The following is a 27,853-nucleotide window of genomic DNA, read 5'->3' as shown; positions in this document are numbered from 1 at the left end:
TTAATCGGCCTTCCCTCTCTCTCAATCGCGATTTGTTGGAGGTATTCTTTCAGCGTCTTGAAAAAAACGCAGGGATGGACAGGTAATAGTAGATGGGCACTGCTTACCGCGCATTAAGGCATTGCTGGAATGCTGGTCGACGAATACGGTTCGATTTCGCACAAATGTCGGAGCTAACAGCGTTTTGCCATTGTTTACTTTAGAGCAAAAACAGTTTGGCCCGGTTTCACTTTGACTCAGTCAAACACTTGGCTATACTCAATTATATTGAATAAGTTTAAATTAAACGTTGGAGCAGAATTATGTGGGTTGGAAGATGTAGTTACTCGTAAAATGCTTTGATAATATAACATGCGATTTAGGGGTTTGGAATTCATTTTAAGTTGAAATAAGTGTATTAAACAGGCGATGTTTTAAAAAATTATAATGAAATTAACGCGAGCAAACTGCGAACCCATACGAAAGCTTTACTATATCACGAAAAAAAAATAGTAAAAATCGACTGTTTTTTGAGCATATCGATCGGATTTGCGCTGGTGTTGCCTTTGCCGTTGCAAGATCGCCGTGATTCGACACAGCAAAGCCAGGTAACGATAAACAGTGTGCGATTACGGGCTGAGCACTCGGTCGATTGCGCCAAGCCCTCAGGCCTCGTGTTTCGCAAACACAATCGACAGCGAACGGTACAGTCGAATTGCATGGCCACGATCTGAGAAGCTTGCAATAACGCGTGGCGGCGAAAGTGACCTACTTTCGGCTGAGGTACAGCACACTAATTTAAGCGAGTTAAAATGTGCGGTATATTTTACACTTTTTCCTAATTTTAAACGACTTGTTTTTCCACGCCCAAGTCAGTTAGAATTGGGCAGTCTTTTAGACTACAACAAGTTTTTTTTGGCACTGGACAGGCAGCGTTGACGATTTTTAAAAAGCGACATAATACCATCTTAAAAAAAGTAAACTTTTTTTCTCCAAGGCTTGACTGTTTTAAAACCAGCTGCCCCTTTTCTAGCCGACCAAAAATAGCGCCACAGAAAAAAAAAACGAGACACGCCGTTTTTAAAGTGGCCATTTAAACCGCCCAGGTCGTGGAAAATTACAAGTGGTGGTTGAAAAAGGATGGCCTGTTGCTCTTTTGTAGTGGTAAAGCCAAAAAAATCGTTGCGAACATACCGGCCCGTTTTAACTAGCCATCAAAAACGGATGGTGAAAATACGCTAGTTATGGATGAGAAAATGTAACACGTTGCCACGACTGGCCTACATGGATTCTGCTGCGCCTCAGTAAAATAAAGCTGTGGCAGCGCGAATAACCACGGCCCAACATGCCAGAATGGCATTCTGCGCGAATTCCGCCTTGGCAATCCACAAAAGGACCTTGTCAAAACAGGGCGCGGGCGGCGAAACAACAAGCTTTCGAAGCGCGACAAAACAACGAAGCGAGCAGCGGCCTGCTCAAGACGTAAAAGTTACTCCCGAGGACAGGAGGACCAAACGGTCGCTCTGTAAACAAGTGGCCCAAGGATGAAGTGAGATAAAACCGGCGCGCCGACGCGGAACCGCGATGCCTACTGCTGCTGGCGTATACACGCTTTAATCAGTTGCCGTATCGCGAAAGCCGCGGCCTTCAGCGTAAAGCCGCTAGTGCTGCTTTTTTCGTCGAAGGCCGCGCAAAGTCCGTAAACAGGCTCTGTCACCGGCCAAGTCGACCGGAACTGGCTCGGAACAATGCAAGCCATTGATGACCGACAATGGCGGCGCGGCGTTGCGTCAGCGCTTTGCACGCGCGCCCGGCGCTGGTTTGTTGCCAAAACCCTACGCTTTTTCACTCAGATTTCGAATAGGACGCGCATACTGCGAGCTTCGAGGAATTGACAAGGCCCGGTTCTGCGCCTTGCAATTCATCTATTTGCGGCGGCGCGCGTAAAATGACCTGGACTTGTTTTTGGCCGTTTTGCAAATTACTCCCAGCTGCTTGTAGTTCAATGTTGTAAACAAGTCATTTTAAAATAACTCTAGTCCAAGTAAGTATTTTTGAACAATTAACAAGTCACGTCCCAGTCCAGTCATAATTAATTCCAAGTCCATGTCATGAAAATTGCATGTTAAGCTATTAAAATTGGGTAAATTCGCCCGATTATGAACAATACACTAACTAAAAAATACCAAAAACGCAATAGAAGGCAAGCAAATTGCTTTATGTACAAAAATATGGATAAATAAACCAATTTTACGAAAAATGTTACTGAAAACACTTAATTTCAACCTAAGTGCATTCAAGTCAAGTCATTGACTCAAGTCATTACAACGCCGACTGTACACTGCAAGCTGATTGCTCGGCGTGTAATCAACGGAAAAACTATAACACAAAACGCCATTATCCGTTCGCGAGACGAAAATGCGAAACGAGCAAAGCAACTAAGTGAGTTCGTAAAAGCAATGAGTTTTCAGAACAAAACTGAGCGCTCTATAACAAGTAATTTACGCATATTTTAAACCTTGAGCTTAGTGGATTTTAAGCCGGACAAAATGTGTGAACGCTTCGAACCATGTTTTTCCTATTCACTTCAACTTTAATATTTATTTTAATTTTTACAGTAACACGGTGTTACGCATTACTGCCCAGGCTTTTCTACTTGTCCTATAAGGAACTACACAAACTCCAGACAACATGCTAATATCAATAGATAGACATCGACCTTATGGTGTAAACAAAGTAGAACTTCATCAGGTCAGCTGGTATCTGCTGCCGAAACGTCGGTTTATACTTCGTTTTCACAAGAAGAGCGATTTCAATCTATTGATATGTTGCCTGGTGGAGCTAACTCTATTTGTAACATACTAACATAAAAATACCTTTGAGCAAGCGCCATAAGTCTTCGTCGCGCCTCGTCGCCATTCATTATGTCGTGGCTGTTCGGGTACCCAGATGGCCTGGCCGGTTCCTGGTGAGGGGATGGTCCCCCGGTGCCGTTCTTGTGCGCCGCGGCCATGTTCGGGGTAGAAGCTTTGCGCTCGGGAACGGGCGACTTGCTCAAGGCCGGGTTAGCCAGGTACGAGGGCAAGTAGGCCAGGGGGTAGCCGGGAATCGGCCCCGACTTTTTAGGGGCGTCGGGGGAGATCGAGCGTCGCGGCGCCGGGGAAGAGGACGACTGGGGGGACGACATCCCCTTTATTTTAAGCGCCTCGCTGTTCAGTGCCTCCTGGTACTTCAGCAGGAAGTCGACAGAGTATCCAGGCATTGCTGGCATGCCACTCGCAGCCGCTGCTGGTAGATGCTGGCTTGCCGCGGCCGCCGCTGCTGCTGCGTCCTTCGCCACAGCGGCGGCGTCCAGGCCTGGCGCGCAGAAGCTCTTGAAGTAGGGGTTTGCTAGGAGGTGAGCCGGCGTTTGGGCGAAGCCTGGCTGTAGGCTCTCATACAGCCGCTTCTCGTGCTCACTCAGACCGCCAAGGGCGCCCGGAAGCTGGCCTTGAAGCACGTTGGCGGCGCCGTACGCGGCCAGCTGCTGCGGCAGAAACATGGATAGGTCGGCCAGGCCGAATCCGGGTTGCTGTGCGCCCGACGCAGCTTGCCGCGCGCCCATCAGATAGCCCGGGTTAGCGGCGGCCGCCAGCGGGTACATGTAGCCTTGAAGTCCAGCTGGCAGAAAACCGGCGCTCGATGACGCGACGTTGGCCGGCGATCCTGGCGAATGCTGCTGTTGCTGCGGATTTTGCTGTTGTTTTTCGGCCTCGCCGCCGATAAGGTGCCCCTGCTGCCTCGCTAGGGTTTCAGCAAGGCCGGGATCAAAGGCGGGGTACATCATTGGGTGAATGAAGGGCAACATGGGGTTGGCGGGGTTGATGTGGGTGAGTGGGTGGCCCGCTACGCTCGCAAGCGAGGTCAGGGGGTGAGGTAGGACCATTGTCCTTTGCTGCTGGTCGCCGTCCATGGCCGCGTGGGGCGACTGGAGCCGCTTGCCGGGCGACAGGGGCGGCGAATCAGGGGTACGGTTCCTGGCGCCGGCGCCGTAGGCCGAGGCCAGGAGCTGCCGGTCGTCGGAGTAGAGTCTTTGCTGGGGAAGGCGCGGGTGCGGGTGGTGGTGACTTAGGCCGTTGTTGTTGTTTGTGGCGTGCTGGTGACTTGCAGGAATCGACAGGAGCGTTTCGTCGCTGGCCACGCGATCGTTCAGACGCATTCTTTCCGGGTTTGGCCTGGGATGGAGGTGTTGTTGCTGTTGCTGGTAATGGTGCTGTTGCTGCTGCTGGCTGTGGTGGTTCAGAGGGGCTTGACTGCTGCTTTTCGTGTGGCTGTTACTCGATACGGCGGCGCCCTGATCATCTGCGCGAAAACAGTTTTGCGTTTCAGGCATTTGTTTGGTGTTTTCTGGTAAAAGTCAGAGTTCGCCGCGATTTAAGACCGTTTCATAAATTGCAAGCAGTTTAACTGCTTTTGGTTCGTTAGTGTGGTAAACAAAAAAGTTAATGTATAATAACACAAACACTGATAAAAACTTGTAGTAGGCTGTAGCTGCCCTACGTCCGTGCTTTAAAGGCTGTGTTCACACGAAAGCCTAGCTTAAACAAAGTTAGCTAAATAAATGGCTTTGTAGTTGCAATGCATTTTCTGTAACATTACTAAGCTATGCTGGCCAACAAACGACTGCACACAAACTGGACGCAGCATTTTGACCTTTCACTATTTTAGTTTAGATTTGCACTTTAACCATTCTGCGCCAATCTCTCTTTCATTGGAATGAAGATTTCTAAGAGCGTACCTTGAGTGCAACAATTTCGAAAGCGAAAACACACATGGGACTTCAAACAAACAAATAAAGGAAACAACTGAGCGCAAAAATAAACACGCGTGCTAACATTTTTGCATTTACGTCGCGTGTATTCGGCTCTTTTGAAGTATAGGGCCACGCGAACTAAACAACTGGCCCGGCATGTTCGTGGTTTTTGCAACACGGCGGCGCCTTAAGGATCGATAGGCGGCGGAATTTGACAGGAGTCGTGCGACGGCCAGATGTTGTTTTTGACCTTTCTCAACGGCTCCCGAAAGTGGTAACGTGATTTGCAAAAAACGTCGCAGCAAAAAATCCTAAACTTTTCGCAAAACTAAACAACAAGCATAACGACGACACCAAAAGCATTACAACTGTATGCTTCAGCGTTTATCAGAGCGTGGTTAACCGAAGGCTGATCAAGTTAGTTGTTGCTGGAAGACGGTTTCGCGATTTCGATTTAACGGATGACATAAAATAGGAAATGAGATGCTGCACTTTTAAGGGTTTTTGTAACTTTACATTGGGCGATATGTGCATCAAACAACACGAGTTGGCAATTTAAAGAATGTGCTTCAAAAATACCGCTACATTAGCTTCACATTTTTAAGCGTCATTTTGCTAAACAGCAGTTTTAATCATCCAACAAGATAAAACCTCTTAACACGCATCTATCCTGCGAAAATCGCAGGCAATCGGGTTGTCCATTAAACTAAACCCTCGCCCAGTCACTTAAACGGCGACAAGGGCGTCTGAAAACGGCCGGAAAATCGCAAGGCAGCCAGGCTTCGGGTTTCAATTCGCGCCCCACGACCTAGAATTTCCCGGAGCCAAGGCGTCGGCAAAATTTTAAAGTGGTTGCGACAGAAGATCGGCGTTTGGCGCGCGCGCTTTTGTTTCCCTTAGCGCTGCTGAGGCCGCGCGGTCGCGTTTGTTTTTTAAAGACGCGTCGCGAGATATTGGAACGACCCCGGTGGCCCGACTTTGTTTTGGTACAGTTGACTGGGAAGCAGTCGGCAATCTATGGGGATTTTGAGCAGAAAAAAAGGGTGGTTTGTTGTGCAGTTGGGGTTAAAGTGGACTGGAAGGGCTAAAAATGCGATGTTTTTTTCGCGCTGATTTTTTAACGCAAAGCCCGCAAAAAAATGATACTTTTTTAGAGTAAGACCAAAATTAGTTGTACTGCAAAACTTGATTTTTCGCGAAAGATACCTTTTAAATCACGCGCATGACCTTGAACACGAATACTAAAGCGTTCCGTTAATGTGCAACTACAAGAAAAAAATATGATGTTAGTATACTAACGAGATGCTGTTTATTTTATGGCGAAAAAATAATTTTAAAACGCGGAGAATGTAACACGGTCGGTATAAAATTATGTCGCCAATGGGAGTTTAAGTTTTACAATAGACGCCGGGCGCGTGTGACCGATCTAAAAACAAAGCTAGGACCAGGTTAGCAGCTTCCTTCTAACACGGAAGTTGTCATTTCCCGCGCCTGCGCAAAAAATGCTCCCACAGGGAGGGCTGCAACGAGGGGAGGAAGGGGGATTAGCGAAGTGTGACGTCACAAGAGGCCGCTGCCTCTCGGGTTCGAGTCGACGAGGGGACGGCCTTTGTTTTGACTTGAAATCGAATTATTTTCGCACGCTCTTAGCGCGCCGAGCACTCGACACACCTGTCCACTCGATTCCTCCATCCTGTGCGCGCACTTGACTCGCCGCCAAAAACGGCCGCGACATCGACTCGATCGATCGTCAAACCGCGGGGATTCGAAGCGCAAATCCCGGCAAAACCCCAGTTCCGCCTAAACTGCCATGGAAAGCCGCACGACACTAGGAAACGCGATTTTTTAAAACGGCGAGCTGGAGAAGCATTGGTGTTTTAAAAAAAGCGTTTAACATCGAAATGACACTGCGTCGGTTGCTCACTATGATAAAACACAACTGTAATAAGACGTACGTTCGACGCTTGAACCTGGCTACGATTTTGATTTGCTTTGCTTTAACAATATATCAGCAAACAACTAAAATTCAAGCAACCTAATCCGAGAGTAAATTTAACTGACATGGCTGCGCCAAATCTTCGTTTCCCAGTCTGAGCTAACTTGTAATCAAAACCGCAGTAAATCCAGGAAAGAAAACGCAGTAGGAAAAAAAACGTGATGGCAACGCCAAGAAAACTCAGCTGACTGTAAAGCGAGGTGCAACATCCAGAGATCCCAAACTGAACTTTAAAACTGTACAAAACCGAACGCTGAAAATAGATACCTGGCTGACAAATAAAACAAGGCGAAAACTCGTCAAAGGCTAATAGTAACTGCCGACTAGTCGACTGCTAGCAGGCTGAAAAGCGGCGACGGGCGAACTGCTCTCCAGTCGCCGCCTCGGCTTTTTCGAGTCGGTCTCGCAAGGAGTGTGTTCCGCACACACAGCCCCGCTTGTAAACAGCGGCGGGCGCTGCGGAAACGGCCCGAGCGCGGCGGCACACCCACGAAGCTCGCGCGCGTGTGTGTATGTGCGCGAGCGCGCCCGCACGCAGCCTCGGCGAGGACTGAACTGGGCTGGGCCCAGGCTAAACCGCTTAGCCAAGAGAGCGGCGCGCGTAGCCGGCGGGCTCTTAGAGGAGATTGCAGTGACAAGGCTGAAGTTGGCGCGGGCGAAATTGAAGGTGCAAATGACGGGTTGGCGGGCCAGAGAACGGTGCGATCAATACACTTATAACCGGGGAATATCCGCGCCTGCCGGTGCAACGCCCGACGCTACTTGCTACTTAACCAGAGCAGGGCGGCGAACACGCGCACGAATTGGGATAAAACCAGCTCAAAAGCGGCATTATTTTGTAACGCTTGGGCGATGTACAAAAAGCTTCTGTCATTTTATTTACCACAGAAAGTTATTTCGAATTGCACCTTTCCCGACATTGACTTTCACATATTTCCCTATCCTGTAGTCTCTGGTCTACACAGCCACGTAATGGATTGCCTGTTTTTTACTACACGAGTTTCTATAGAACTTTACAGCAGGAATCGACCATTTCAATTTTTTACTTTAAAGGACTCAAGGCTTTGTGGGTTTAATTGTTAAACCTTTTTATGTGATTGACTGTCCATTTCGAACAATCACACTAAAGCTGGCGTATGGCAACACACTTGTTTAAAACCTAAGTCGCTATTGTAAAGACGACCTTACAGATAAACGACTTTGTCCAGAGAGTCGACCGCATTCATAGTACAGATGGCTGAATGCGCTGCAGTGGACAAACCTAGAACAAACGCCCCTATTCATATGCTGGCAGACCGCGCGAGATTTGTCGGTCTCGCCAGTTGGATATGGCAAAGTACAACTGAAACTGGACGGATTGACGCGCATGTACGATTTCTGTCAGTAGTGTTGTAATGACCAAGTAAATGTGACTTTTTTCAAATGACTTGACTTGATTTACGTCTTTTGCGCAAAATTACTTGACTTGAGTTAATTTTTTACACAAATGACTCGACTTAACTTAAATCCTTATAGAACAAATAACTTGGATTAAAATAAAGTGTTTTCATTTAAGCATTTTTTTTACTAATTCTAGAGCTAGCTGCCACCCATTATCTGTAAAATTTCTGCTGAGCCCCGAAATACGTTTTTTCACTACTACGATTCACATGTCTTCGTATTGCTTTTACGTTGTTCTTTTTTTCTTTGAGAAATTTCGCTCAGAGCTAATCCCAACAAATCCAACCGTGTGAACTACTGCAATCGGCGACCCAAACCAAATCAAACGGCAGTCCAAATTTCAGTGCGATAAAAACACTGGTATAATCCATAGGTTCTAGACATGGCGGCACGCTGCCCTTGCATTTCTCAAAACGTCTATTGATCGTAGTTGGCGCGCGCCCTAAGCGATTAGGCCAACGCCCCAGCCGAAAACAGCACACAGTAGCTCGCCCGTCAGATCGACACAGTCAGCCAGGCGATTTGCGAGTGAGGTCACGTGCGCAGGAAAAAGCCGAGTGACAGTTATCTGGAGAGACGTGACTTGCAAGCGAGCGGGTAAAGTGGGTAAGGCGTCTCTTGTGGCTTTGGTCGGAAGCGCTTGGGGACTGAGATAACTGTGACAGAGGGGAGGGGGCCGGGCCGCGTCACGAAGTGTCCCCGGGCCTGACAGCTTATGATTGAAAACTCGGCGTCGACTAATGCGCGCCCGCCCATGCTCTGGCGTAAACAAGATCCCTGGGTGGTTGTTTGCGGCATTTTCATGGAACTAGCTTTTATAACTATTTTTACACCCCCGTGTATAGGTTTGGAGTACTTTTTCAACCACGACAGTGTAAGTACAGTGGGGGTTCATTTTTAACGCTCACCCCCTAAAAATATTTTTTGTCCGCCTGAAATAATGTCGGCATGCAATGTTTAGAGAGGATGCCATCAACTGACGTTATAAAGCAGAAGAAGAAACCTGCTTGCTTGCTATATCAAATGTAAAGCTTGAATAAAGTCAAAGTAAATTTACTAGGAAGATGGCACCAAAGCTGATTTCAATTGAACCACACTTTTTTTTGAAAAATTCATACCACTGTTGTAATTATATATGAATATTTTTCAATTAAGCCTTCATATGGACCCGCTAAAACTAGTCCATGACTGGATGCTTTAAAAACAGATTGCTCCCTCGCCAAGTAAAAGTGAGGTAGTTTTTTTTAGCAATCCAGTATCTTTAAAACATTTACCTACCAAGTTTTAATTGGGCTTTTTTCCCAACCCCCTTTGACCGCTTCCAAATCTGCCTAAACCTTTTTTTTTTATTTTTATTCGCTTTGGAGCAGCCTGTGTAAGCAGGTCTGTCGAGCGGCAGTTAAGGTCAAAGTGCCTGTCAGATTTGCGCAGAAATTTAAGCGCTTTTTTGCGTAACGACGAAGAACGAGGTAGACAAGAAAAGCTGTGATTGATTTTGTCTTCAAAAAAGAAATGGTTAGCGAAATTCCGCAACTTTAAAAGTAGTTCTCCCTATCTGAAGACAAACTTACACTCTTGTCAAAAGCAATCACAAATTTAACGTCACTCTTATTTAAGTAGCTGACTTCGATATTCTTGTTTAGGACTAATCTGTTTCAATTTGCCCGAAACTTAAAGTGGTTTTCGGCAGTGGTGTTTAAATGTAAGACAAACTTAAAAAAACAAATCAAGTTTAAAACAACAGTGTGTAAACATACACTATCGTGACCCGGCCATTCTAACAAGCTGCAAGGTCACTCTAAAACAAAACTACCAAACGACAGGCCTGAAGACTCGTGGAGGTCTCGCTAAAATCAGAGCGCCTTAATCAGAAAAAAAACGCATTATCAGTTTTTTAAGACGCAGCTCCTAACAATAGTGATAACAAATCGAAGAAACAAGCACGATTTGACAGCATCAATTCTCAAAACGACCTGCGGCCTGCGATTTCGTTTCTCGGGTCTCTCCCAATATAAACTCGTCCCGTCGATCAGTCGCTGGCCCAAAATCAAACCGGCGACCCGGGTGGTGGCCAGCAATCGCGCCCGCAAATGACGCTACTCCTGCTAAATTTAAATTGCAAGAAAATAGAACAGGAAGGACTGACGAAATTGCGGCAGGCCCGCCGAATCGATTCGTTGAAATATTTCGGGCCAAAATCGACTTTGGGATCATCGATTTTAAAAGACTTCGAACAGTCGACGTCGGCTCCAGCCTACAGTGATGATCAACTAAGAGAGAAGTTGTGATTAGAGCGTTTTGCGCCGGTTAGAATCATTCCACATTATTTTCGGTACAGTAACAAAACCAGTCGACACAATTGAAATTGCCAACTGGTAGAATAAAATTAATAACACTTAACCCAACCGAACCCAAACGCTAACCCGCACCGCCCTAGCCCAAATAACTTGCGCTGATTCAATAGTTATTTGAACGCTGCGCTGGGAATAAGCCCAAACTCGGGTGGGCATAAATACATTTTAGTCTGGGGGTTTATAGTATGTTTATAGCATTGCAAACATTATTTGGGTTAGGGTGTGGTTTAGTATTTGCAGTCGGGTGGGTAAAGTATAATTTTATTATATTTATTCTCCCATATATATTTCTCCCATGCAATTTCAATTTTCGGTACTAAACCTTTCGTTGCTGTAAAAATGCGGTACAATACTAAATCTGACTGCCAATAGGAAACCTTGTGAAAGACTATATTCAAGTTATTCGGGTTTACGAGGTTTTTAATGAAAATTATAACCGTTTATTAAGCCTTTCGTTTCAGTTGGAGGTGGTTCAAGCAACGGCTGCAATGCCACAATGCATTTTTTTTTATTTTGCGTTTTGCCATCTTCGTTCGCTTTTCCGAAAAAATTATATCGATAGACAAACAATTTCCGTTTTCTCTCACGAAGCACAATTTGACACACACAAAGCGATTTTTTGTCTGCATAGCTAACCACTATACAGTATTGAAATGCAATTCACTGAAATCTTATTACATTTGACTCGAATGACACCCACAACAACTGGCAAAAGAACAAATAAGTCTGCAACGGTCAGAAGTAATAATTGGTTTGTTCCAGGAAAGGCAAATCGGCGTATTTTTAGTTCATTCACACATCCGTAAGCCCATTGTATGTAAATTTCGCCATGATGAGGCTTGAATTTGAGGCATGACGTGCTCATTTAAATTTGATCGACACCGCCGAACATTATAATATAAATTAAAACTGCCCTGACGGTATTGGAAATCATGTCTGATAAGAGCGTTCTAATTTCACGCAAAAGTAGAAAAGAGAAAAGGACAAAGGTTGTTTAAAATTCGCACTGAACGCACGATAAACAACCGAGCACTATAGTTGCAATTGACAACAAACGAACTGGCATAGCTACTATATTTGTAGTAAGATGTTGATATATAAAGACGTTTTATATATTAGCGTTACAACCGCCCGCTATCTCAAGTCACGTTTAGCTGAGCATCCCAACTCCCAACTACCACAAAAAACAAAAATAGTAAGACCTTTTTTCATGAACTGACAAACATTGTAATCGTTGATTTCCAGTCTCTTAAGTGCAGTGAACTTAAAACAGTGTTTCTAGGGTTGACGACATGAGAAGAGCGACAACACTTATGACAAAAGGGCTTAGGAAACGTTTGTAAATCTGCGTCGTCTCGCTTACAAAATGTAATCGATAAAGTACAAGACGGCAACAAAAGTAAAAAAAAATGTTTTTGTGCAATTATTATCTCGGTGTGATATTGTCATAAAATTCTATCTTTATCCGACAATTAAACGTATAGAGGAGACATTAAACTTTTTCAAAAATTGCTGCAATAACAACTTCATTGGGGCACTCTCGACATGCAGTTTTTAAAATTACGTAATAAATTGATGTCATAGAACAAGCAGACCTAAAAAAACAGCTGTTTTTGACCAACAAACAGGAAAAAAATAAAATGAAGTCGAAATATATTTAAAGGCGCCAAAGCGATTTTCAATTAAACACTTTTCTTGAAAAAGCCATTCTATTTTTTAAATTAGACAGCAAGATGTATTTTAGACATTCATAGAACCCCAAAACCAATCCACGTACCCTCAAGGGACGGACCGACGTTTAAGATAAGAACCCCTGGTTTAGCCGCTGGAATATGCACACATCACGTAACGTCGTAACGCGCACTGCCATCTATTTACGACAAGTGGCTCGACATGAACAAAACAGCAGTCAGCATCAGGTCGCAGTTACGTCAGAGTCAAGTGCGAGAGCTGATTGGGGACAGACGGACCTTTAGGCGACCCCCTCCCCCCAATCGACGGTTGGATCGGGTTTAGCCAGCTGCCAGCGCGCCACTTCAAGAGTGGAAAACAGGCGCGGATGTGTAGAGCGGGGTTACTGCGCTACTGCGGTCGCTTTTTGAAGCAGCTGAATGGGCCAGGCCAATGTGGTGGCCGGATACACAAGCTATAAGCTCCTCAATTCTGCTTTCTTTTTGACAGAGTTACGGGCATTTAGAAATATCAAGCGACAGTTGTAAAAGTTTGGATATGGGTGGGGCAAGTTTGACCACATATGGGGACGCGATAACATTTGTGGATTTTTACCGGGACACGCATAAAGGGTTGTGAACATATATGGGGACACGGCAAATTTGTGGATTTTTAACAGGACACAAATAATAGGGTGTGAACTAAAGTGCTCAATTTTGTTTGGTGTTATTTCAATTGGCTGAAATGTCTTACGCTTTATTGGATCTTTTTGTTTGGATATTTAAAGGTTGTGGACCTTCGAATGGTACAACAACAAAAAAAGTCGGGATATCACTAAAATTAAATAGTTATTTCGCGAAACACAAGTCGACCGCAATAGCATAAATAAAAAAATATACGAGTTTAATTGATATCAGCCAAACCTTTGTATTTCACTCAAGAGTTTTCTCAAATTTTGGAGCAATTTTGCTCAGAACTAATTTAAGAAATCCAAACATGTGAACTACTGCAGACATCTACCCAAACTGATCAAAAGGAGACACGATCTTCACGAACATTCTGCCTATAGGTTTCACACAGCCTATAGGCGCATAGGGCGCGTCTGAGGCGTTATGAAAAGAGCGCTGCTATTTGCATCCTTGCAAAACGCAATTGCATCATTTGCATCGGGGAGATAGGGAACTCGAAAATGCCATTAAAACTGCATCTCAGACAAGGAAATTGCACCAAAATGAGTGAACCACTCGCAGTGAGACAGATTCTTATCCGCTAAAAGCAATAAACGGCTGCGAAATGGAATCTATATCGGTCCGCCATCCAGCAGGCCTGGAAGCATTTAAAGTAAAACAAATTAGCCGAAGGCAAAAATTACCTTTAAATGTCGATATAAATAAGTATTTCCTAAAACAACAGTAAAAAAAAGTATTTCCTAAAACACAGTAAAAAAAGACACGTTTGATGCACTAAATAATTTTCTTAAAAAAATGTGGTACATTTTTTTCAGTTTCTGAGGAATTGCAAAGCTGAGCACGTCCGCATTAAATATGAATAAATTGCGTCAGATAAGTGTCATGAGTGGCGGACCGCGCGATACGTAGTTGCGTCGAATTCGTTTGCGTAAAAGGAGGCGGTCTATAACGTTGTTCGTTTAAAAGCGGAAGCAAGTTTGCACACAGCTGCTTCTCCAGTTAATTTATTTCGGTGAAACGACTGTGAAAATTCGCCATATCGCTCACGAAAAACCTTCATTATCTGCTGTTTGAAAGTCGCAAAATGTTGGTGTGACCAAAAAGCTTAATAAAAGCATTAGGATAAACACTAAAGCATCGTCCTAAAAGTCGTATCTTTTGTGGTAATATATCTTTTGGTCTCCTTTTTAATATTTTCTCCAATGTACAAAATACACCATTCGCAAAATTCTACAGAAAAGAAAGAACTAAACAATTAACAAAAGCACATGTCACGCTGCATAAATCTGAAAAATGATGGTCTTTTGCATTTTAGGCTTTTAAACTAACACCGCCTTACCAAAAGTGCCTGTGTCGTAAACTTACACCAACATGTGCGATCAAAAAGCGGCGCGTTTTCTACCCAAGTCGTAAAACTGCAGCACAGCCCTGTTCCTCTGCGCTAACCAGAACAAGATCGCCAATCTCGCGGTCCTCCTATTTTTTTCCGCGTCGTCCTTATGACGCGTGTGCCCTTCCGCGTCACAACACCACAAAAAACAAGGGTGGCAATATCGGTGGCAGTGTAATCTGGCAGAAGAGGCCGCTATTAACAGGGATTAGGACGGATCGCGACGCATTAGGGTCTGACGTTTAGAAGGCCGATCAGACACGCACGTGCCCAGGTCGCGCCTTACACGTCCGCTAAACGAAGAGTCGTGTTTTTACACGAGAATTTTTGCGCCGTCCAACGCGGCACGTGGCGCTTTGTAGCAGCAAAAGGGCCGTTTTTGTTGTTAAGGAAGGGTGTCCACGAACTTTTGCGGCTATGAACAATACTGCTTAAAAAGTTTAGGAACCCCTGGCGGTTGATACTAATATAAAATATATAAATATTATGATCTTTTAAGTGTCTGACAACTCTGACCTGAATTTCTAGCTTGGTTCTAGTATTCTGGTGCTCCTGCTATGCGACAAATAATTTTATTTCCAAGTTTTTCGGAAACACTAAGACCCGCATTTAAATTACACGTTTTTTGAATGTAGATGTGACGCAAGAATGTTTCATTTACAGACGCCGCGAAACGGCGTTTGACACGGATCTGTAAGCACTTAAACGACAAGTCGATCTACTTGACCTTTTTGGCTTTGCAATTCGTCATTATCAAAAGTACAGTGACTTTGTAAAAGCTTACCGAGATAAATCAGCATTTTCCTAGCTCACATAATTCACCTTAAACCACTAAACGCTGGGATACAAAGACGCACATCTAACCGAGTTTTGATGAGTCACGCACCCCCTTTGAGGGCGCACAGGATTACCCCGTCCCAGGGGCTTAGTCGAACCGTGACGTCACAGCTGAACGAACGTCCTTCTAGTCGGGGCTTTCGAAAACTCTCGACCCGTCGCCGCCGCGGCGCTACAAGTTTACGAGTGCGAAAAACGAAACGGGTGACGTCATTTTAAATAAAAAAAATAACAATTGTGTTTGAAGATGCGGAATTGGTGTTTTCACAGCTTTTAAATAAGTCACCAACTACATATTTTCATATTTATTTTAAAATTACCCACATACATTCAATTTATGTTTTTAGCAGGTTTGAAAACAGTGATGATAACAATGTCTATAACCGTCGCCTACTGAAGTGGGACATTTTTAGCTTGCTGCACAGCAAAAAGCAAAACAAAAATATAAAAACTGCAATTTCATATTTGGGTACACTATGCACGGATCTGTAATTAGCTTGATAATGAATTGCAAAGCCTAATAGTTCAAGTAGATCGACATCATACATTAACTGAAGATGATACAAGCCCGGCCCCGTATTGAAACGTCTTTATCAAGATCATTTCGACCGACACGACCTTTTTGGCTTTGCAATTCATTACCAAGCTACAATTTCATAACTTGTCAATCGTCCTTAATACACGCGAGTCACCAGGTAAACCTCTTAATATCCTCAGTTATCAAATGGATATTGTGCAATTGAGTCTTGCATAAATATTTGTAATACAAATGGGTGATTTTCCAAATTAACAAAAAGGTGCGCGGCACACTTGAGATTCTCTCTGGGCACATTGAGTGTTTCTAGCGGTCGAAGTGTTGCTAATGTGTTTCGCAGGGGGGATTTTTTAAAACAAAAATTCTCGCAGGAGGGATTTTTTAAAACAAAAAACGTGATTTTGTCAAAAAAGCGCCATGGTTAACTTTTAAATTAGGTTCGATTTAAGAAAACGCTAAACATGCGGACAACTTTGAAATAACACACATTTTTTTATTGATACACCAATATAATGTTTTATTTAAGTTTACTAAGAAAATAAACATTTTTAAGATTTACGATTATGCCAATGAACGCTGTAAGCTTTTCACTGTTTTTAAAAGTTGTTTATTATAAAAGATAACATTTAATTTTATGCCGAGAATCGTAGCAACGATGGCGTAAACGTTTACAATAGATATTCGGTTGAGCAATTAAACACGTTTCACCAGATAAACGAAACGGTTTCCTAAACGTGACCCGTTCTTAAACATTTTCACTTTAAATGGCTGGATATGATAATTTAACGTCCGGCCGTTGTATCGTCTTTAGTTCATCGGCGTGCCGTCAAAAATAATGATCTCAAAAGAGCTAAAGTCTAGATGACGAATCGCTGCTGTAAATGCCGGCGAACTGTTTTCAGTTGGCGGACTCGACAAACAACGGGTGACGCAACACGTTACGTCACTGTTTAACATCAGCCAAGGGTTGATAAGACGAGGTCGTTGAACTTATAAAGCAGTCAAAGGAATACAGACGTAATAAAGCGCAAACTTTACGCGTTACGGTTTCACGACACGCAGTTGGGAAAAATATGAATCGCAGAAGAAATACAAGAGCACGTACTTCATTAGTTAAGATTACGTTAAAATGGGCAAAAAAATGTAACGTTTTAAACGCTACGCAAAAAATCCTTGCTTCTGTAAATAGTCTACAAAATTTCTGGCACGCTTAACCGCAACCATCAAACCTTCAAAAAAGCAAAGCCTTAACTGCATTGCATTGGAAGAGTGAAAGGCGCCGGACACGTACTATAAATATATCTGTATTCCGATATTTGTCTAGTCGATTAAATCTTTACAGTCCCTTAAACGAGATATAAAACTTTTGGGAGCTGTGCGATTGCTTTGAAGCCCTGAAGTAAAAAAACGGAAGGGCCTACATACCCGGACACTAAAGTAGTTCCAATCGACATATTATCACTTAAAGAGCGATCCGGCCAAATAGCCGCACTTTCTGAGACTATTTACCCGGCAAACAAAGTAATTTCAATCGATTTCGAAATAATGCATGGGGATTATCCAAAACTCGGGAAAGTCTAATACCACAAACACCCAAGCCAAAACGCTTATTCAAATCCTAACCTAAATCACTGCATATGCTCATTTTAATATGGAACTGATAATGCCAGTATAGGCGAAATATATATTCCTTTAAATCATGTCTGATCCTGGTCTTAGTCGGCTTTTAAAACTTTGTGTTTTATTGTATGTTGGTTGACTACATAGCCACGTACGGGTGCAAGCGTAAAAGAGCGATTCGGGCAAATGGCCACTTCCTAAAATTAATCTGTTCGTTACAAAGACGTTTACTTCGAAACTTTCGGCTCAAGTTCCCGAACAGCAGGTAAGGTAAGGTAAGGTAAGGTAAGGTAAGGAGAAAAGCGGCTTAAACGAAAGGTTCCGCGCTCGTATAAAGCGAATGACGAAAGCGAAAGCTAACTGTTCCCAAAGCTTCAATTGTTACTATTGGGTTACAAATAAAATAAAAAAGGGAAAGTCTTATTGTAACCCACAGGATCTTCCCTTATTTTATCGAAGCGAATCCGCTCTCTGCGGGAGCAGTCAAACCATGACGTGGCCGCTTTTATTAATAGCGCTTTTCATTGTGGGTTGGGCCCGGAGTGTGTAAAGAAAACAATGGCCGAGAGAACCGTGGAGAAAAAGGAACGAGTCATAATTTGTATACAAGAGTTGTTCTCCTTTCCTGTCAAACAGCTGGGCCAAACACCCAAGTGTTTGTTTTGGTGGCTTCGTAAAAGTTTGACAGCAATTTAAATGGCTTGGCGTAATTTCCCGCCTATGCTCAGCTTAGCTTATTGCACATCTACACCGGAGTTTTTTAATGCAAAATTTGGCCGTCGTCTGATTTGGTTAGGTCGCCGACTGTAAAGCTTTTAAACAGAAAGATTTATTAAGATTGCTAATGTATTATGCTCTGTTAATAAAAATATAGCTACGCTTTTCTACACCATTATGTTGTTTAAGGCCATGTTTTTCCATCTTTGTTGAGCAACGGAATATTTTACGCATAGAAATAAACAACACAATAACAATTTATTTATTCAGTTTATCTTAGTGCAATATCTGCGCCTGTTTGAATGAGCACAAAACTGGTATTGTATTTTGCTAAAGCAGCAAGATGCCCATTGTCCACGCATTTCCAATCATGAATAATTATTACACCAAAATAAATAGGGCAAATCACTATGGAACATTTAAATTTGTGGTGTATAAATTAATTGCATAAAACAAAAGCTACTTTGTCCATTATGTAAACCAGCAATTTTCGACCGTAGGAATATTAGTCATAATCCTAGCGGACCACCGGTTAAAAAACACAGGTTTAAGGAACACTGCTCTACATCACGTTTTTCATAGCCTGAATGACGTAATTCCGAAGCGCGTATCTTGCAGAAATAATCGCTGACGTTTATGAAGTCTAAGGTTTCACCACCATTAACGCACAACGCACGAGGTCGTCAGGCGAATGGTACCTCGCGAGCCGGATGTATCCAATTCATCTGCGTTTCCTGCATATTGCGTTGCAATGTGAATATGATACTTGAGGCTTGCGACGCCTACGCAACCTACATCGACAGTATATATACGGACATTCGGACACGCGCGTGGGTTTGTGCATGTGTTTGGTCTTTAATTCACAATGGGTAATTCCAAGGCAAGAGTCAATTCATCTTTGGCGTACAAGCGAAATAAACTGTTCATTGCAAATATAAATAGAGTAAATTGAGGTTGTTAATTGGGTTTGGCTTTGCGTTTGGTCTTTAATTCACAACAGTAATTCCAAGGCAAGAGTCAATTCATCTTTGGCGTACAAGCCAAATAAACCTTACCTTGCGAATATAAATAGATTAAGTTGAGGTTGGTAACCAGGATTACGACACTAATGCTACCGGGGTTTTGGTGCCTACATAGTGCGACAAAAAATTGTAAGGTTTTTTTAATTTACATTAGGCATAAACTTCTAGCAAAAACCTTTGCGCAGCTTTTGGAAAAGGGTTGACGTTTTAAAATCCATCTTGAACCAGCAGTGGCGGATCTGCTTAAAAATAGAACCATGGCGCAATTTTGCGGCACAGGTAAAGTGAAAGAAACACCAATGCGGTCGGCCAACAAATCCTGCCGAATCCTTTTAGGCCCGAAATTGTAAAATTTTGTTTTGTCGCTGCTCGTTAAAGCGGGGAGGCCGCAGATAACAACAGCAGCCACTACAGCAAGTGCCCGACTTGGCTCAGTCTCTTTTATCGCGCAAAAAAATAGCGCCAAAGGGCGCTCGGTCGGCTAAAAGCGGCAAACGGCGCCCGAGAAACGCTTCGACGGCCGTCATAATCGGCGTAGAGGCGCGCCGACTGCAATTTTCGGCTCGGTCGCGCGCAACTTGCTTGTTGCATCACAATGGGCGCGCGCGCTCTCGGACGGAACGTGAGCTGGCGCGGCGCCAGGAGGCAAACAACCGCCGAACAGCGAACGCGCCGCGCGGCTGCTGCGAGACTAGTGCTTGAGGCTGCTGCTATTTGGATCGCGATCCTGTCCTAGAGATGTTGCAACGTGAAAAAAGGCTTCCTGTTTACGATTCTTTTTTGCAAATTTTTCGACTTTTTTTCTTTTTTAACTTCAAAAAACAACCAGATTAATCTTTTTTATCGACTTGCTTTCACGATTTCGTACAAATTTGCCGTATTCCTCTTTAAAATATTGTTTTTTTTAAAATGGGTTTTGACCGTCCACTTCGGGTTTCTTCAAATAAGTTATCGTCATTTATTTTATTTGGGGGGAATTGTGGAGAGTAGGTTTATTTTCCGAGCAAATTCCCGAGAAAATATATATGAGTCTAGGAATAAACTGTTAGCCCTGACCTGTCACAACCCAAAGCATCGATTGACGTATTAACTTAAAAGGAGGCAATAATCCAAGTAATTTTATCGACTTGTGATGGTTCTTTTTCATCGTGGGCGACGTGCGAGTTAATTTTATTCGGTTGGAACACCCAAATAAGGCCGTAGAAGAAATATACTGACAAACGTTAATTAGGAGGCGAAATTATCTTGGTTTTCGTGAATTTTTAAGAACATCTGTTTATTGCAATTATTTTTCAAATTGACGGTTAGTTTTTCACCGAGAGAAAAAAAATATGTAAAAAGCAAAGCGTAAAAAAATTGTCATAATAGTCCAGAGGTACCCTTGAAGGCATATATATTAAGATATGGCTTAAAGGTTAGAATGTTTCCTTTCCCGGTAAGATTATATTAGTAGATCACTTAAAATCAGAGAGTTTATATTGTTATTTACAAACGCGTTTCAAGGCGCCACATTCGATAGCAGATAGAGAATTTCGTAGGCCATAAACTGTACCAGTATCAGTAGATCAAAAATGGCAATGTCTTTCATATGTATAGGCAAAAAATGCGGTCAATAAATCCTAGCCAGTCGAGGTGTGGGCTCGGTCGGTGTAGTGGTGTACGCCCGTAACGTGCAAAAGCGGAAATGTAAGTTGTTGAATTCGTGTTTTACACTCTCTCATTTACATGAGCCACTGCCTTGCAGTCAGGACTCAGAAAGTACACATAAAACGGCCGACAGCAACTCCTAATTTTCTTGTTTTGTTAGTGCCTTTGTAACTTTTAACAACCCTTTGTAAATTTTACAAAGTTTAAGAAGTAAAAAACGATATTTTTTCCTTAAGTTCCAGAGAAAGTGCGACAGGTTGCAATAACACATACGGTAAGTATTGAAGTGGCATTAATTTAATTGTTGTTGGATCTTAGCCAGTGGTTTTTAAACTGTTGGCATCAAGAGATTCTAAATGTGCCGCGAAACGGTATGTAATTCTGGAAAATAACCCCTTCGTGTTACGATTAGATATGCAGGGTAAGCATGCGAGACTACAAAAGTTATTTTGTAACGGATAAATAAATAAGTGAAAATTTTATGGCATTTACCTTTTGCCTTGCCGTGTGATGCGGGTTAAGTTATAATTGTAGTGAAATGTAGAAATTGTGCCTCAATATATTTAAAGTGCGTCAAAGGCTAAAATGTACAGAACCAAAATGCACAAACAAAAAAAAATAAATTGTTGATTTTCCTTATTTCCCCCTTTTTTTTATCAAAAAATAACATTCGCAGGTTTACAGAAAGCCCGAAAACGAAAAATTAAATAATTGTATTTACCTCATTTCCCCCCTTTTTTGCAAAAAATCGACATTCGCAGGTTACAGAAAGCCCGAAATTCAGACAACCACAGGCTCACGTATAAAACAGTCGCTGCAACACACTCTAAAGTCCAAACGCAGCCTGGCGTCTGCAGCCGATACGAAGCGCTTGTACACGCGGTTTGCAAGAAGCGAAAAAAAATCGTGTGTTTTGCTCGAATCCGGTTTCAGTCGCTAGCAACGGCATAGCGCGACACGCAAGCCGTCCCGGGGTCAATTAGGCTAAGGTTTCGCTCGAAATGCAACTGACGGAAACCTGAAACGCGCCCCGATGACATTTAACTGGCTCGGGGTTACGACTGGGGTGTTTCGTTTCGCAGGATTTTTTCACCTTTCGCCCAGACGCCGCGTGAATTCGATTGCCGTGATTTGGCCCGGGTTTTCTGCCTTATCGTGCGACAATAAGATCGAGGAAGTGTGCTCAAGTGTGGCGCGAAAATTAGGTTGGGACCAAGTAGTGTTAACGTTTTCATTGCTCGGTGCAAAAACGTGACTTGGCAAAGCGAAAAGCGCAAGAAAATTACTGCTAGCGGAGATCTTTACTCATATCAAGTCGAACGACGAGTAAAGCGAATTAATCGACGAGCACCAACAAACGTTATAAGTTAATTTGTTTATACCATTGGTGTCGTATGTTGCGGAAGGAATAAATAAATAAAAGAAGGAAACAATGAATACAGCACAAGACATAATTTTTTTTTGTAGAAGAATTCTCTTGTTTTTGAGTAAGTTTTATGTTGTCGAACCCGCGGCTAATCGACAAAACCACTTTTTGAAAAGTAAACGATGGATTAGATACCGATGGGCCCTGGGGTAATTTGCGCGGTCAGGCGAGTAAAAAGGCGAAACCCGCGACAAGATCCATCTTCGTTGATCCAATGCGCGCCCATTACCTAACTAAGACGATATTTCAGAAATCCTACCCAGGTAGAAGGGTCTTTGAAAAGTTTTGCCTCCAGCATTACTTAAATAATTTGATATGATCAGCCGGGTGATCAATTATTGAGAACCACTATCTGACATTCTGACCGCCAAAGCTCTGAGCCATTTAACCTATCGGGGACACATAATTTGGAAGCCGATCGATGTCACTCTTGTAGACAGATGCCGATAGGCGATTTTTTTAATACAGCTGAGATCCAGCAGTAACTTTATTTATTTCAAGATATATTAGAAATACATTCCGTTTACCTACCTACCGATACCTGTATATCGGTAGTAGTGCAATATCGGCCGATATTATAGATCTATCAGGACATTGCAGCAAGTCCGGCTTAACATGCCAGACAACTCAATATTCACAAACTAGAAGCAATTCACTACAATCCTGTAAGGCAGGTCGCCGCAAAAGGTTACACCACATTCCGCAGACTGTGCAAGGCAAAGGGCACCCGAGCATGGTGGCGCGTGACTTGTTACGTCATAATAGTAGCGCCATTGTTCAGGGAGCGCGTGGGCGTTGAGGGGGCAAGTGGTGGTGTGATGATGCAAGATTAGAACATAGGTCGGCCGTGTTACCTGCGGGCGTATGTAGCACAATAACGGTAGAATCCGGTTGTTTTCCGAGATATGTAACTTGCAGCCCCGATTAGAGAAACCGAAAAAAGGTGTTTTTTCTGAAATGAAACTTTTTTTGTCGCGTCCCAACTAGTGTGTTTTTCACAGCCGCTTAATAGCAGCTGTTACACATTTTATTTAATCTCAATTTGTCGGTAAAATGCCAGATGTTAAACGTAAATCTTTCGTTTACTGCCATCTTGGCTGCAAAAAGACCAAATCTTTTCATACAAAAAGTGCAGTACACTTAGATAAATTCGTAACCCCACAGTAGACTAATATAGGCTTCCCTTGCATCTGGCAGCTATTTGCGTGCCACAGGTTGAGACCAACTATATGTCATACGGCATTTAGCTGTTCTATTAACCATGCTAGGTTTTGTTCTGTCTATTAAAAAAGTCTCTAAGCGCTATGCAATGTTTTTGTACAAGCTAGTTAAAGCCATTTCGACTTTAACAGTGTTGTTGAATTGGCCTAAAGCTTTTGGGTAAAATACCTTGACTTGACTTAAATCTTTTGGACAAATGGCTTGACCTGGACTTCAGTCATTGTGTCGAATAACGTAGATTAGGTGTTTTCTTTTAATATATTGTAATTTAATTGGGTTAACTATCTCAAATTTGCACGTAAAACAATTTGATTGCTATAGGTTGCATTGTTGCTATTTTTTTTAGTTTAGATGTTGCTCATAATAAACGGACGAACTTATGAATTTTAATGGTTATTAATATGTTAATGATTTTATCTGGAACTTGCTTTAATTATGACTTGACTTGGGCAATTGATAACTTGGACCGGGACTTTGCTGGTTATTTTTGCAAAAATACTTGGCTTGAACTAAATCTATTATTCAGATTACTTGATTGTAATTGTAAGACTTAAGTCATTTCAAAATGACTTGTTCAATGACCTTGAACAGCGTTTAACCGGATGAACTCTTTAAACCGTTTAATATCCGGAACGGGTGTTGCTTCCGGGTCTGGGCGCCAATTATCCGAGCTAGTACAACGATCCTATACCGCTGGCGAACACGGCCGGGCAGGCTGACGCGTATAGCACCTCGAACAAAAGGGCATAGGTCCAGTTCATTCGGTGGGAACGCCAACCGGACCACGGAAACAAAACGAGCGATGGGCGTTAATTGGCGGGCGGGGGACTCGCAATTCGCGCTTCGTTGAAAGTTAGCTGGTTCAGGGCGTGTTCTGGTGGTTTTAACCCAAGTGTAAGCAATTACGACGTCACGCGTTAAGCCGCTATTAGTAGCGGGTGCGACGGTGTGCCACTCGACGCAGGGTATTACTTACATACAAAGCGGGCGGGTTACTTTCTACAAATCATATTTGTTGCTGCTTTTTCCAGGGACATGAAAAGGGAGTAATGGAGTCCTTTTGGGATACCGCAGATATAGCGATAAGCAACCTACATGCGTATGTGCAATGCTGCTAACGTAACTTACAACATCGGAAAAAAAGCAGGTTCCACGGCCCTACAGTCAGCCTCATCGGCCACATATTTGACCTTGGTATCAGCGCTCAAGGTCACGCACCCCAGCTATTATTATTTATGCCAACTGGTTAACCTAAAATTGAATTATTCTTTATGACTTCAAAGATATCCGAGAAAAACTGCTTTTCGCCGCTCAAGTCAAAAAAAATTTTTCGCCGCTCAAGTCATTTGAGTTTGGGGTGGGGAAGGGAAAAGTTGGTAGACCCTAGAGCAAAACCAAACGTTAAAAATCAAGATCTTTTTGGTTATTTTTTAAATTCAGAGTGGCATTTATTTGGATGTTTTCGTTATAAACAGCAATAAAGTCATATTTTGCAAATTTAGCGTTACAAGAAGGATAATTTTGATGGTTAATAAATACTTGGGAACAAATTTCTCTTCAACCATTGGGAATTACTACTCGACATTGCTTACTGATGTAAGCTCTGCTGAGCTGAAGTGTAACTAAACGCGATCAATTTTACCGTTGAACAGCTCTCGACCTAAATATGAGCATGACGTTAATCACTCCTTATTCAGATGTGATCTTGCGAGGCTGACTCGTCTTGAGAAAATATCGCAGACTGACAGAAGCAAGTGTATTTCGCAGAACCGACGGCTTTATTACTTCGAACGCCATAAGTAAGCGGTAAAGATTCGCGCTGGAATTCAGTAATTGTAATACTTTTGAGCAAAAGCAGCGAGTTTTTGCAAATAAACCATTATTCCGCGTGCGTTGATCTATGCTAACAAGGCTCTGTACCGCCAACGTGCGGTGGTAGGGGTTTAGTAAGTTTTCCGCGAGGTGGGATAAAACGCCAGCTAAAAGTAAAATAACACTGCAACATGTAAGATATTTAACTGAAAGCTGATTTTCGATACAAGGGCCAAGTTTGTTCTGCACAATTATGGAATAGTTTCAAATTAGAGAGCAGAAAATAAAATGTATTTCGGCAAGAAATGGTAATTTTTATTATACGACAAAGTTTAAAGAAATATTTGTAGTTTATATTAGAGAGCACTATTAGAGGATTGACTATACTCGATTCTAGGGCTGGCAAACTGGGAATGTAACACACTTGTCACATTTTTTGTTTGCTCAATACGACGTCTAACGATTTACTTCCATACATACAAGTCTCACAACAGTTACAAGTACATGTTTAACATTACAAAACCGCCGGCGGGGATTTGCACCTTGCTATTTATGGGTATTGAATTTTGTATATTGAAATTTTAACTAGGTGACAGAAAGACAAGCGCTGCAATGCAAACACAAAACTTGACTCTGTTGGTTAAAACAAAACCCTTAATAGGGACAGTCTGGACGCCTATTTACCCGTTGATGTCAAAGCCTTAGACAGTATTGTAACCTTAACTGTGCGGGCTGCAAAAAACATCTGTCAAAATAAAACGAATTCGCGATCAGAAAATTGAAAATATATTGGCACACGGGGATGGGTGCATAGTGAAAACAAACCTTCAGACTTATGCACAGCTGGGTTTATATTAAAGGTCTCTTCGAAAACAATAAAATGCTGGAAGCCTGTTGAAAACACTGTAATCAGCCATTTAAAAATTAGACTACTTCCTATTCCGACCTTGTTATTGCATTTGTAATAGTGATTTGCTTTCGAGACAGATGGGCAAACTTGCAGTAAGTGAAGGCTAAGGTTTTGCACCTAAAGTTATGCCGTTTGATATGTGAAACTTGTGACAATGTTCGGCCAGAACAGAACCGGCACCATCAGTCAAATCGTAATCTTTTAAACCATGCGTGACAGATCGCTTGACTTAACAGGGTCAGATAGACAAAAGCCCGTCGCCCAAGGCAAGACGGTTTAGCGGCCCGGAACGACAACAATGGCAAAGACGTCGCCCCGCGCAAGTTCTGGCAATCATTTCGACGGTGTACCGGGCCTGGGGAGGGGGGATCATACCGTGGCAAGCCCCTCAATGCTGCTTTCCTAAGTACAATAAAAAATTGTACTCTGTGCCACATGCGTTTTTGTAGTCGAGTATAGCCGAGTTTAACCCGAATGATTAGAAGAATTTTTGCAGACACTATATCCCAGTTTTTAATACGTGCGCCATTTTTTATAGTTGTTTAAATCAGGGTTTCCCAAATTATTTTGGACCACGGACCACTATTTGTGAATCTATTTTTTCGCGGACCGCAATACAAAGCAAAAAATAAATAAAAACAAATTTTATATATTTACAAAACTGCCAACATCAATGGGACGAATGGGATTGCTTCTCTCTGCTTAAATCATTAATTTATCATAAATTCAAAGCGCAACACGTAAGAATTACGATACTGGATAGCAAACGCTTTCGAGATCAAAGTTGTGAATAACTGCGGCAATTTAATTATTTTTGAAAGAGTACACATGCTGTACAACGGGGGTCGGCAACCTTTTTCTAGTCGTGGGCCAAAACCAAACTCAAAAAGGTCTCTGCGGGCCGCACAAAATGTTAACTAAGAATTACGTTATTAAAATGTTAGAACAACTGTTATCAGGCGGGCTTCGGATATGTTTTTGCACTTAAAATCGTGTTTAGTTACTTTTTAGGAGGCAGTAAAGTGTTGGCGCAAAGCGGGACAAAAAGCATATGTTAGGTTCAAAATTCGAGTCCACACTTCGTTATTCATATTGAAAAGTGTAATAAAACCACTTTGAGAAAACGCGATAACCTTAATGGTTAATCTAGTTCAGTGTTTGTCAACATACTGTATTCAAGACCGGGCGCACCTGGCGAGCGAAGCGAGAGCGATTTTTTAGGGGGTATACGGGCATTTCTTTCAAATTTCTTGCAATATTTATTACATTTCTAAAATTAAAAATAAAAAAATTATGTCCAATATTTTTGAACACGTTTTCCGTTGGAACGCGACGCACTTTGGCACTAGGCAGTCAGTTTTCCTCAGCGCAAGAAGCGCTAATCTATTTCAAATGACAGCATCATAACGTGATGCCTGATGTATAAAGATCGTTAACGCAAAGCGCGAAAAATTTTCGCACTTACATAGTTAAAATAGTCAAAAAGTATGAGAAATGGACTCGTGTTTAGTTGGTAGGATAAATTACATAAATTACGGGCCGTAAGTTGTCGACCCCTGCTGTACAATATATATGTGTAACTTTTTAATTATCATATCGCCACGGACCACCTGTGCAGTCGTCGCGGAACACCAGTGGTCCGCGGACCACAGTTTGGGAAACCCTGGTTTAAATATGTATAGCCGCTTGAAACGCGCTGTTTTCCTTTTCTATTTCGTATTCATGCAAATATCGCACACGAAGCACGAAAACAACGTTAGAAGGGAGCCATTACCCATAAAGGGACATTTGATCG

The 27,853-nt window shown here is 42.6% G+C and overlaps 1 protein-coding gene across 1 annotated transcript in view; it reads right to left on the bottom strand.

The window, feature by feature from the left end:
• Nucleotides 1-27,853, bottom strand: part of LOC146146915 (uncharacterized) — a 59,475-nt gene that overhangs the window by 22,553 nt on the left and 9,069 nt on the right. The window contains exon 3 of the mRNA XM_083386617.1: nucleotides 2,856-4,320. Coding sequence (XP_083242743.1) covers nucleotides 2,856-4,320 — 1,465 coding nt within the window. The remainder of the gene's footprint in view (nucleotides 1-2,855; nucleotides 4,321-27,853) is intronic.

Source organism: Ascidiella aspersa, chromosome 4, assembly GCF_963924565.1.
Source record: "Ascidiella aspersa chromosome 4, kaAscAspe10.2, whole genome shotgun sequence".
In the NCBI taxonomy this organism is placed as follows: Eukaryota; Metazoa; Chordata; class Ascidiacea; order Phlebobranchia; family Ascidiidae; genus Ascidiella; species Ascidiella aspersa.
This window is presented reverse-complemented; position numbering and strand designations above follow the sequence as displayed.